This window comes from Annulohypoxylon truncatum (genome assembly GCF_022578515.1).
Source record: "Annulohypoxylon truncatum strain CBS 140777 unplaced genomic scaffold F4807scaffold_8, whole genome shotgun sequence".
Lineage (NCBI taxonomy): Eukaryota > Fungi > Ascomycota > Sordariomycetes > Xylariales > Hypoxylaceae > Annulohypoxylon > Annulohypoxylon truncatum.
The window spans coordinates 21,398-34,579 of NW_025953794.1; the positions used below are offsets into that span (position 1 = coordinate 21,398).

At 48.4% G+C, this 13,182-nt stretch overlaps 1 protein-coding gene across 1 annotated transcript; it reads left to right on the forward strand.

Moving 5' to 3' along the window:
- Positions 1 to 4,590: 4,590 nt before the first annotated feature.
- Positions 4,591 to 12,070, forward strand: F4807DRAFT_458003 (ketoacyl-synt-domain-containing protein; the record flags this gene model as incomplete). Its single annotated transcript, XM_048001135.1, has 11 exons — positions 4,591 to 4,788; positions 4,841 to 4,897; positions 4,948 to 5,035; positions 5,091 to 5,156; positions 5,213 to 5,415; positions 5,465 to 5,705; positions 5,758 to 5,951; positions 6,015 to 6,173; positions 6,232 to 6,308; positions 6,472 to 10,532; positions 10,590 to 12,070. 11 exons carry the CDS (start codon positions 4,591 to 4,593, stop codon positions 12,068 to 12,070), a joined length of 6,825 nt encoding a protein of 2,274 aa, XP_047856317.1.
- Positions 12,071 to 13,182: the final 1,112 nt, after the last annotated feature.

A 13,182-nucleotide genomic window follows, 5' to 3' on the forward strand; every position in this document is an offset into this window, starting at 1 on the left:
CTAAGGAGGAAGGGAAGACGGGAAGACCACGAAAGGGGATCGGATGTGTTGATGGTGTAAGGTAGTACAGGCGGAACGGTAGCAAGGAGATTATACAATTACCTAGGTATCCGGCTGAAGCTTTTAGGACCGTCTCGTACTACCCCACGAACAACAGTATGGCATTGAAAAACCACAGCTGGCCCACCGGATGGTATATGTCTGATTTGCAAACAAGACATGATTGACTCTGTAGATCGTAAAAAGACTAACCATCCATGTCATGTCGTTTTAATACAGTTGCGGGGCCTCACTTGTTGTACCCTCTCCAATTCTTCGTGGCAGTAAGCTTTGTAGGCTAGTTTGACGAGAGCCAGGATTCATACAGGTGAAGCTTTATAGGCGTACCTGAAATCTGTTAATTTTGTTAGCACACCTAGGTAAGTAGGCAGGTATTATATAAAATATCAAAGGGAATATGTGTTATATGGGGGGTGCTAGAACAGGGCGAGAAATAGCCGTGGCAGTTTAATAGCTAGAAGGGAACGCCCCGACAAAGAGAGATCATGTCGAATCCCGTCCGTGTGACTGCCACATTTGTCAATAAGCCTATCGAGCGATAGGCGGCTATGCGCGGCTATGCGCAGCCAGGGCTCCCTCAATTTGTTTGTCTCGCTAACGGTATTCAAGGAGAAATTCACAGGATTGAGTTGGGGCACGGGGCGGATTACGTCGCGGACAAGGTGAGTATATATATGAATGGCTGTAAGCGATTGCTGAAAAGGGGGAGGGGAAACTGATTTCTGACATTTAAACTACCTACCTGGTAGTTAGATGTAATTTTCATTACCTACTAGGTATGTAGGATAGACTCGTGTTATGTTAATAAATAGGAAATAAATATGTACCTACGTAAAGTACTTAATTCTTAGAAACCCTAATAGAAATAAATTTCAAGTAGGCCAATCAATTAAATTCAATCAACTAATTTGATAAAATTACAGGTGTTAGCTGATTAATTTGAATACCTAGTACCTGGGCATGCACGTCATAAAGCTTAAAAGTTACAGTACCTAGTACATGATGTTTACATAAGTTTGTGAGATATGATTATCGATATCGGCCTTATCTTATCGTTACCACTACGTACGTAACTAGGTACCTGGTACTTTGCGGCTCAAAATTGCACGTCTAAATTCCTCAACTACATGTCTACCCTTCCCTCAGCTTGCTTGTAGACCACGAACGATTCTTAATAGAAATGCGTAATCCTTATTACGACAGCAGTTCCATCAAACCAACGATGTGCCCTCGGTGCTATTTTTCTAACAGCAAACGTTCCACGGCTACGTTTGGCTCCATGTGGTAGACGCAGTATGGTTGCAACTAAACGGCCCGATGTTTTTAACAAGAGAACAATTAAACCTCAGGACTCGGGGAGTATATGCTCGATGCTTTACTTTACGCGATATATGAGAAAGAATCATGATTGATATATGCCAGTGTCTCTGGCCATTGTCTCAGTTTATGTGTGCTGTGCTGATGAATATTTACCTACCCAGATACCTAGGTAAGCGGCGGAAAGGAAAGGAAACCAGTCCAATGTTCACCAACTACGTGCATCCGGTATGTAAGTTCAAAGTCCAAGCTTTGCCTGGCTTGCCATACAAAATATTCTCCTAGTTTCAATACCAAATGTTCAAATATTACGCGTTACAAGGAGGATTGGTTTACACAGGTGTCGATATAGGTAGGTAGTCAGTAAAAGGTTCGCCCCGAAAAGTAAAGTGGTATAATTTGTCTCCGGGTCGCCCCAGGCCTACCATTGACAATCTTGTTTACATTACAAGCCGCTGGATCAGGGGGATAACTAATGCGTAACTATTTCGGATAGCACATGTATGATATAACCACGAGGATTACGACATTTTGTACATATGAGCCAAATCATCGAGGTTTCAACTTTGACGGCCATTTCAAGGGGCAGACTTCTCTCATTTTGTCTACGGGAAAATATACAGCTTAAAGGGGTTTAGCTTGGACCTATATTTGCGAGTGACTTAGAGACCCGGTGCCTATAATATTCGATATACCTGGATTAGTGACATGAGTTGATTCGTGAACTGCTTATAAGTTACCCTTAATTGAATCTTTTCGGTCTACCCCACGGCCACATGGCTGATGCGATTTGATTTATAAAAAGCACCGGCCCGACTACCAATTACATTGTCCCTCTAAACTGCCCTGATTATGGTTAGTATTGTTTATCGGGGTATCTGCACGCATATTCTAGTTAAGCTCCTTCTTTTAACGGACTTAGGGAGGTAGATCATTTGGTATGTACGTATAATTAATTATATCAACATATAAGTCTGGTGGGTGTGAATGGATGGGTAACCATCCAGGTGCTTGTAGGTAGGTAGAACACGTCATATCTAGGAGCGATCAGGATCACGGATACCATTGCAGACAATGTACGTGATGTTGGGTGCCTAAATGGAATCGTAAGTGTACCAGGTACTTATGTAGCAAGCAGATATTCCTGTAGTCTGCTAGACTATCTTGAGTAGTCGAGCAAACTGCGTACGTAGAAGGTACGTAAATGTCCCATTGTCAATGCACCTCGGTATGTCAGTCTGTAGTGGTAAACGATATCCTTGTCATGTGTTAACAGCTGATTATGTACCTCTAAGGGATGGTTTTGGTGATTAACCACATAATGCCTCTCCGATTGTCATTGCTAAGCAAGTTGGGTCCATTATATATAGCCCTGCCGTATAGCCTTGTCAGGGGCAGGGTTAGGGGTCGGACGCTGTAAAAGAATACATAGGTACTTGGAATAAATGAATATCACGGTTCTCTCGCCCAATGATACTATTTTTTTCGTCCGATGTAGTCACTTACTGAACTTCTTTTACGGGTGCTTTTAAAACTGTTACGTACCTATGTATGTATCATTTCTTCCCTCTTAGGCCATCGTCCTAATCACTGTTGTAATCACCGCCTAACCTGCTGGGACCGCATGGCATAAAAGAACAATTTTCTTCCACCTAACTTACCTAACCGATATCTTTCCCATCCGCATACTCGGCACTGACACTTCTACCCCTAAGCTGACTGATTACTCTACTTGCACACCTAGGTAAGTTATGATTCCCATTCTACTTCTTACCCCATCAACATAGTATGACATAGAACAACATAAATCTTTCCTCCTTCATCACCCGCAACCAAACCCTCATCCTTTCATCATCTAAACATCCTGAACTTCCTTTTCCAAACATCCTCTCTCGTCTTTTCATAACTTCAATCCGAACTCCCCACCAACACTCCATTCTACGCTCAGGTACGTCATGATTCTTCCATATAGTACCCTACCATATCAATCCTTCCATGCTCATCCCCAACCATATTGGCATCTTCTCCATGGCTGGGCTCAGTTCTTGGGAAAAAGAAGAAAAATCCTATTTCTTGCTGCTTCACTGTTCGCGCGTTCCCTAGCCACCCACCCTTCTACACAGTCACTCGTCACCTAGCAACTGCTCGTTACCTACCCTTCTAAAGAATTACTCATCACCCATATTTCTACACAATCTCTTATCTCATTATCGAACCTTCCAACTCCGTACCTCAGTATATTAACACCTTTACAAACCTTCCCTCTATAGTTTCATCTACTCACTCACACCCTTTACTTCGGGTCTTTTCTTCTTCTTAAAAACCATCACCGTTAGCAACATCTCCTCTTCTTACGCACATACCAGGTGGTGCCCCAACATTAACACTTTTTTTTCTAATTCGTAACGCTGGCTCCACAAACCTCTGACCTAAAACAACAAAACACGAATTCCTATTTCTTGCAATTCATAATCAATTTATGATTGTTAACTTAGTGTTCACCAGGTTTTTGGAGTTTAACTCGTTGTCAAGGTACGTAATATGCTGACATTGTCTTTCTTTATTTTTTTTATATTTTTTTATCCATACCTACACCATAACACCAAACCATAACACCCACCTTTTCTACTTTCTACAACACGACATAAGCACCAAGATATTAGTAGACACACTTCTTACATTATATCCACCTACGGCACAGCACATGAACACAGGTACCAACACGTCAACAAACCACTTGATTTCCTTACCAAGTCCTACCTACCTCTTCCCCCATCATCGCCATTGGCATTCTCCTTTCTTTATCTTACCTTATAAAACCCCCCTCCTTTCTTCTCTGACAACAACCATCAACCATCAATAATAACACAACCTCCTCCCGCGATTCTTCATTAGCAGGGAGAAGACGTCACAGCTCAAACTCATATACTACATTGCTGCTCCTTGAGGTGTTGTGCTTCGAGGTCCTTGGTCCGAGGGCACTAAGTTCGACGGCAGCTTTGGCAACACATAAGTTGTCCTTTGAGATCGTATCGCCTACTACATTTCGTACCTCTACCCTTCTCTCACGTCTCGAGAGGGACAAAAAAACTCATTATCCCTTTTAATCGTCGTTATTCTAGTCATTCCTACTCACCTTATCTTCTTTAGTACAAGCTTGTTGCGCTATCATCCCGATTAATCACGAGTAGACACGGGCTCCGAGTGCTCACGATGAGCAACTCATCTACTACCGACGCAATGGAGCCGATCGCGGTAGTCGGACTAGGCTGCCGCTTCCCAGGTAGTGCTACCTCACCCGTGGCCCTATGGGACATGCTTCGGGAAGGCCAAAGCGCATGGTCGGAGATCCCCAAAGAACGGATGAACATTGCGAGCTATTTCCACCCCAGTGGAAACCGCCAAGGAACCGTAGGTTCCCTCTCCTAAACCCCTAGTTGAACAGAGACTAACATTGGACCAGGTACCGTTTATGTCCGGCCATTTTATCGATGAAGATATTCGTGTGTTTGATACCTCGGTAAGCTCTGACTCCTATGAACCCGAGCAGCATTTTGCTAACAGTAGCAGTTCTTCTCGATCCCTGCGGATGAAGCCCGCGCGATAGATCCTCAACAACGAGTTCTGCTTGAGGTGTCTGTCGAGGCTTTGGACAGCGGTATGTCACCTAATGGCGAACCCGATCCCATATCTAAGCTGACTCGTGGCTCTAGCTGGCGTTGACCGTGATGCTCTTCGCAAGTCTGATACCGGCGTATGGGTGGGATCGTTCGTAAAGGGTATGCGGAATACAAACACCCTAGAAACTTGGAGATCTCTAGCTAACAAATTGAAGATTACGAGCAAATCGTACTCCGTGATCCCGACGACTCTCCGAAATACGGAGCCACGGGTAACGGAATTGCAATCATGTCCAATCGGATTTCCTACTTCCTGGACGTCAATGGACCGAGTATGACAATCGACACAGGCTGCAGTGCTAGCCTTGTCTGCGTGCACAATGCCTGCCAAAGCTTGCGCAACGGGGAGATCGACATGGTAAGTTCATCGTTCAATGCGGCAATAGCTTAGGTGCTAACTTAGCCAGGGTCTTGCTGGAGGCGCCGGCCTGATTCTGACACCCAACACGATGATGCCTATGACGGCGCTCAATTTCTTAAGTCCAGACGGCAAGTGCTTCACATTTGATGCACGCGCCAACGGATACGGCCGTGGAGAAGGTATCGGCATCGTTGTTCTCAAGCGTCTCACGGACGCTATCCGGGATAATGACAACATCCGTAGCGTTATCCGTGGATCGAGTGTTAACCAGGATGGTCGAACTCCAGGTAAGCGTGCTATATCCGGTATAATAAGGACTTTTCTAACTTTGATATGAAGGAATCACATTGCCGTCGTCGGAAGCACAATTGAGAAACATCAAATCCGTCTACAAGAGAGCTGGACTGCCTGTCGACGGCACAGCCTATGTCGAGTGCCACGGAACCGGCACGCAAGCCGGAGATTTCCGCGAAGTGAAAGCTATATCGGACGCGTTCTGCGGAGATCGTACTTCTAACAACCCTATCTATGTCGTAAGTATCACCTCCCACCACGTCTATTATCTCGAGAGTTTTCCTTCTGACATTAGAACTCAGGGATCAATCAAGACCAACATCGGTCACTTGGAAGGATGTGCAGGAATTGCCGGCCTAATCAAGGGCGTCCTAACGATCGAACAAGGAATAATTCCTAAGCATCTCAACTTCGAGCTGCCCGGTAACCCAGCAATCAAGTTCGACGACTGGAAGGTGAAGGTAAGAAGTGACGCTACGCCAGCTCTCGAGCCCTTCGCTAACAATGTTTTTTTCATAGGTCCCAGTCACTAACACATCTTGGCCTGTCGAAGGGCTCCGACGTGCAAGCATAAACTGCTTTGGTTTTGGTGGAACGTGAGTGACTACCCTTATAACATGGCCCTACATTATCCTATCCTATCCTATCCTACGTTATTATATATCTCGAGATTGGTGGATCGCCGAAGTTCTCGGTGTTCCTTCCCCCCCCTTCTCTCGACACCGTATTGAATGAAGGATACTAACTTGAATATCTTAGTAATGCACATGTCATCATGGACGATGCTGCTCATTATTTAGCTGAAAGAGGGCTTGTAGCACACCACAACACCGCAACTTTAGACTTACCTTCCCGCGAAGCTAAAGCCGTCTGTATTGATGATGCCGTCCGGGAGGATATTAGGTCAGAGCGAGACATCGAGATACCTCGCCGTGACTCGCAAAGTCACTTGTTCGTCTTCTCCGCACATGAGCAGAAAGTATTGTCGCAAGTACTCAAAGATTGCGGGTCCTATATGAGCGAGCGGGTTGGTTCGGCTCCCACCAACACCATGGAAAATCTTGCGTACACGCTTGGTTGCCGCCGAACCAAGTTGCCGTGGAGGGCGTCCGTCACTGCGCAATCTCCAAGCGACCTCGTACAGAAACTGGCCGATTTGAGATCCAGTGACTTTGTCAGAGCGTTGGACGAGAAAGCTACTAGATTGGCCTTTATTTTCGGTGGTCAAGGAGCACAGTGGTTCGCGATGGGCAGGGAGCTTCTAGGGTTTGACATTTTTCTGAAGTCGATCGTGGAAGCCGATTCGTACCTGAAAACCCGTTCGGAGCGCCCGTTGAACCTCATCAAGGAGCTTCTCGAGGATGAACTATCCTCCAGCATCAACCGTCCCGAAATATCCCAGCCAGCAACTACGGCAATCCAGATAGCACTTATCAATATCCTGATGAAGTTTTTCGGGATCACTCCAAGCTATGTTTGCGGCCACTCCTCTGGCGAGATAGCCGCTGCATATGCCCTTGGCGCTCTCTCGCGGGAGGATGCTTTGGAGTTGGCTTACCAACGTGGACGCTGCGCTGGAGCCATGCTTTCCTCTCCCGAGGGAGAAGGAACGTCGAACGGTAGCATGCTCGCAGTTGGCTTGTCGGCACACGAGGCGCAGAAGTACGTGGAGCAAGTGGGCAGCAGCCGAGCGGTGGTGGCTTGCATAAACAGCCCAACCTCGGTGACGCTTTCTGGTGACAAAGATGCGATATTGGAGCTTCAAGCGTCTTTCCAGGCCGCGGGTGTCTTCAGTCGATTACTTGTAGTCAGTATCGCCTATCACTCGCACCACATGAAGCGCTGTGAAGCCGAATATCTCCGCTCGATTGAGCATATCGTGCCCCGTGAGCCGAACATCGGCACTATTCCGCATCCCCATGCTCAGGGGGAACTGGTTACACCAGACGACATTAATCTGGACGGAAGGGTCACGGGTCCTTCTTCTGCAGCAGCGCCCTGTGTCATGTATTCATCCGTAACTGGACGCCCAATCAGTTGGGAAGAACTTGGCCCGCAGTATTGGGTCAGGAACATGGTCTCTCCGGTGCTTTTCGCCGATGCTATGCATCAAATGTTGAGCTCCAAAACCGAGAAGCCGACCGCGATCTTGGAAATAAGCCCCCATTCCACGCTCCAGGGCCCGGTTAAGCAGATCCTTGACGCCGAGGAGAAGCTCGGGCAACGCCCATCATACTATTCCACGCTTCGTCGAGGAAAAGACGCGGCAGTTACCGCACTTGAAGCAGTTGGAAAGCTCTGGGGTCATGGACGCGATGTCTCCATGCCTTGGGTAGTCATGCGAAATTTGCAGGCTGGACGACCAAAGCTCCTTGTCGATCTGCCGAAGTATCCCTGGAACCACGACAACATTTATTGGTACGAGTCGCACTTATCGCGAGCCAATCGTTTCCAGGTCCATGGCAGATACGACCTTATCGGACGGCCAACCGCGGACTCGATACCATTCCAGCCTCGGTGGCGCGGGTTCCTCCGCCAGTCAGAGACCCCGTGGATCCGCGATCATCAGGTGCAGAAGACGATGATCTATCCTGCTGCCGGTATGGTGACGATGGTGATTGAAGCTGCTAAGCAGGTGGCGTCAGACGGCTTTGCGGGTATCGAGATTACTAGATTCAGAATTCAAAAGGCTATGATAATTCCTGGGACCTCGCACGGACTAGAATATGCCTTGAACCTGAACAAGCAATCTAATGGCCCAGTAGGATCGAGCACGTTTGAGTTTTTCATCTACTCAAAGCAGCTTGACGGACCGTGGGAGGAACATGGTGACGGGTCTGTCACGATTCATCGCAGCCGCTCTGACGATGGAGCAAGGGCCCAGCACCAGGTCCGTAAGGAGAGGCTCTTGGAAGCTAATAGGCATTACCAGTCATACGTTGATGCGAAAAGTAGTTGCGATGAATCGGTTATACCGCGACAGCTTTACGAGACTCTGGACGTCATCGGAATGAATTATGGTCCCTTGTTCCAGAACATCAGCTCTCTTCGAAAAAGAGGCAACACTTGCGTCAGCATCGTTCGTGTTCCGGACACCAAATCTGTTATGCCAGCCAACTTCGAGTACCCTCACATAGTTCATCCGGCGACTCTGGATTCCATCTTCCAGACCGCTTTCGCCATTGGCAGCGACCCGATGGTTCCCTCTTTCATTGGTAGTCTTTATCTATCGGCCGAATCCGATATGCTTTCGAAGGCTGGACAAGAACTCGCTGTCCGTACCCAAGCGGATCTCCGCAGCTTACGCGACGCATCTGCGTCGTTTGTTGTTGCGGATGACTCTTGGCTGGGCAATGCTAGTCCTCAGAACCCTCCGCTCATCGTGATTAAGGATATGACTTTTACTGCCCTGGCCTCGACCCTTACCGGCGGAGAAAACGGTTTCCTACCAAACCACCACAATCTCTGCACTGAGATTGTATGGGAACCACTAGGTGATCCTTCCGACAACGCCGAGGGAGAAGATACGCCTACGCAGAGTCTGCACTCTATGGAACCGAAGAATCGAGTTCTTATCCTCGTTCCGGGGGGAATAGACGTCGGTCTGAGCATGCTCTGCTCGGCATTCGCAAACGTTTTCGACTACGACCTCCGGACGCTGAGCGGTATCAGAGATGACGAAGAACTTCCAGAGTTCTGCATATCCCTCCTGGAGGCTGATGGCGAGCCGCTAGTTTGGAATTGGTCTGAGCAGGATTTCCTTGCCTTCCGCAGCGTCGTTACTGCCACGAAGGGTATATTCTGGATCACTCGAGGTTCACAGGTGGAGGCGAGCAACCCTCGATCTTGCCTAATCCAGGCTCTTGGTCGTACCATCCAGTCGGAGTATCCTACCAAGAAATTGATCTCACTCGATGTCGATGTCGACACAGACATCTCCTCAGAGTCGTCTATCAAGATGATCATCGACCTTTTCGGACGGTCCTTCTTTGGACCGAACACCGGTAGCGCGACGGAAACGGAGTACGTCGAAAGAAAAGGAAAGATAATGGTTCCGAGATTGGTCTTAGTAGAAGAGCTCAATTTTCTTATCGAGCGTGGCTCCGCACCAGCTGAGCCAATCCTGCAGGGCATACAAGATCCTCACGAGAGGCCGCTCAGGTTGGAGATCGGGAAGTTGGGCGATGCGGGCAGCCTATACTGGCGCGATGACCCCGACGCCAACCTACCTCTTTCTCCTTACGATGTTAAGATCAGGGTCCTGATGAGTACGCTCACCGAATTGGACGATGACGTTTTACAGGGGCGAGCACAGGATGACCACCTGGGAACAGACGTGTACGGCATAGCTGAATATGTCGGCCTAGGTGTCAGGAGCGGCGTCATGGTGGGTGACCACGTTGTGGGCATCGCTCGTGGAGGCTTGAGAGACTTCGTGGTATGTGACGGAAATCTAGTCCATAAGGCCAGTGGGAGCTTACGGCCCCTTTTCCCTACGTGTTCCTCCGTCGCCAACTACGCGCTTGGGATACCGGGCGTTGACGATTTCATCTTGGTACATGCTGGTGCAGGAGCATTTGGCCGTGCAGCGATCCAAGTTGCTCAGAGATGGACTGTCACCGTGTTAGCCACCGCAGAGACTAACGGGCAGCGTGCCATACTCAGCACTCTCTTGAAATTGCCAGACGAGCATATACTCGATGCGAGAGCGGAGAACTTTGTGGATCAAATAATGCATCTGACGAAGAACAAGGGCGTCGATTTGATCTTCGACCCAGCGGCGTCAAGTAGAGATTCCAACATACGATGTATTAAAGAAGGTAAGTACTCGTAACACGGAACGAGTCAAACTGGGACATCCGCTAACACATTCTCAGGTGGTCGTGTGTTCGGTTTCGCAAACAAGCCCAGCCAGAATACGGCGGCAGGCCAGACCGAAGTCGCTGGTAAATCGTTCAGATACACCATCATAGACGTGCGATCTTTGATCAAGAATCAGCCAGAGCTACTCGGCCATAGTTTGGTCGTAGAATATCCACTGCTGGAATACGGCATTAAGGGTCCCCACAGTACTTCCGAATACGACTATTCCGAGCTCCAGGATGCTTTCGCGAGCATGGACCTGTACAAGGTTGGCGATCAGATTCGCTGCCGACGACCTACAGCCCCAAAGAAAATCCGGACCATGCCGCAGCCTCGTCGTCCCACGAGCGACTATTTACGCGAGGACGCCACTTACGTGTTGTCCGGTGGTTTCGGTGGCCTTGGCGTTGAGATCGCTAAGCTCCTCGCAGTTAACGGAGCCAAACACATAGCTTTTCTATCTCGATCGGGCGCGAAAAGCGAGCTGGCAAATTCTTGCCTTACCCTTCTCCGCAGCAGAGGGGTCGATGCCCGGGATTTCAAGGTAGACATCTGTGATGGCCAAGCGCTCGAGAAGGTCTCGAGAGAAATCGGCGAATCGATGCCTCCTGTGAAGGGATTGTTCCAGTGTGCAGCTGTCTTACGAGACTCGGTGTTTGAGAACATGACGTATGATGACTGGCAATTGGCGACTCAACCCAAGACGCTCGGTTCCTGGAACCTCCACCGTGTGCTGGGTGGCCACTTGGACTTCTTCATCTTCTTGTCCAGTTCGGCAGGCGTCATCGGGAACCGTGGGCAGGCAAACTACACGGCGGGCAACGCATTCCAAGATATCCTGGCAAGGCACATCAACACGGAGCGCAGAGGTACGACGCACGCTGTATCGATCGATCTAGGCCCGATCCTAGAGGCGGGAATGCTCGCAGAAGATCCGCAATTGCTGGATATTCTTAAGGCCAGCGGATTCTTCGGAATCAGACTACAGGACTTCAAGCGCATAGTCGAGTGTGCAATCACCGGACAGATAGAAGATGGGTTAGAGACACCGGCTCAGATTGTCACAGGAGTTGGCACGGGCGGACTTATTCGCCAGAACAAGCCGGCCGACCCCTATTGGACTCGGACGTCATTGTTCACGCACCTCAACGCCGTGGATATGCCGGAGGGTTGGGCAACCATTTCTGAGGAGAATCCGGACTCCCAGAACAACATGCAGCGAATGCTAGCGCAGGCCACCGATGCGGAGGCAGAAGAAGTCATCATTACTAAGGGGCTTCAGGAAATGCTGTCGAAGAGCATGAACATGGACCCATCCGATGTCGAGGTCTCGAGACCACCCAGTGCTTACGGCGTGGACTCGCTAGTGGCGGTTGGAGTACGTAACTGGGTATCTAGAGAGTGTTCTGCAGATGTAAGCATCTTTGAGGTGCTTAGTGACACTAGCATCTCTAAGCTTAGTGCGATGATTGTGGAGAGAAGAGGTATACAGTAGTGCCTCGGAGACGGGAGACGATAGGTCTATGTTGGAGGATTGTTCTTTTCTTCTTGTCCTTTTCTTTTTTCTTCTTCTTTTTTTTCTTTTCCGTTGTTATTATGAGACTGGGCTTAGTTGGCTTGATAATATGGTTTGCGATACCACGATACCACGATACCCGGCCTAAATTTGGGCTTTATGTAGATGCCTTAATGAGAGGGTTTGTTTCCGATTAACCAAGAAGAGCATGATTACTTGAAGTGAATAAGTGCATAGGTGTGATTGGCTAGATATATGATGACGACGACGTCGACAGCAATGGTGGTGAAGATGGTGTAACTGGTGTATGTAAGTGGAAAACGCAGCTAGAAGATTGGATGATTGAGGTCTGATTATAACGTCAACGTTGAAGTCTACCTAACTGGTTACACGCCCTTATAGGTAGATACATACGTACGTACCGGTATGTGTGTGTAATGGAGGGCTAGCGGGACCATAGTTGATTGGGTAAAAGGCAGAAAGGACTGCCAAGCCGCGTAATCTCTCATGATACGCACATATATGGCTTATGTACATGCATGAGGATTAATTCCCCTCAAGTGCCACTGCCCCCTGTTCCTTATATCCTTTCTCTGTAGAACCCCCGTCCGCTGTCGTCCCCCCGCTAAATACCTGCCTACCAGGGTATGTAGCTAGGATTTACATGCTAGGCATTATACCAGTAAGAACTTCACCATTCTAAAAACAACAGCTTCCAAGGTTGTATGGCTTTGCTTGGCAGCTGAAGATGGATTTCTTCAACTCTTCCAACCCCCCTACTCCCTTTCATTTCTTTCTCTTCGCTATCGTTCTTTATACTCATCTCCTTCTCTTTTCCCCCAAGCTTCTCGACGTGGAGAGAGTGTGATATATATATAGCCTTAACTTACCTTCGGTCCTTCGGAGGTTGAATTCGTTGGAGGTAGCTTTTATCCACCTGACGCGATTATATACATATACCTCCCCTAGGTAGGTATCTGCCACTTGTTGGTTGGTGAGATGATCTGTTAGATTTCGGTGTACGCGCGCGCGCAATACCACCGTGCCTTTCGCCTTCTCCCTGCGGCTTTGCATCTCTGCATCTGCTCATC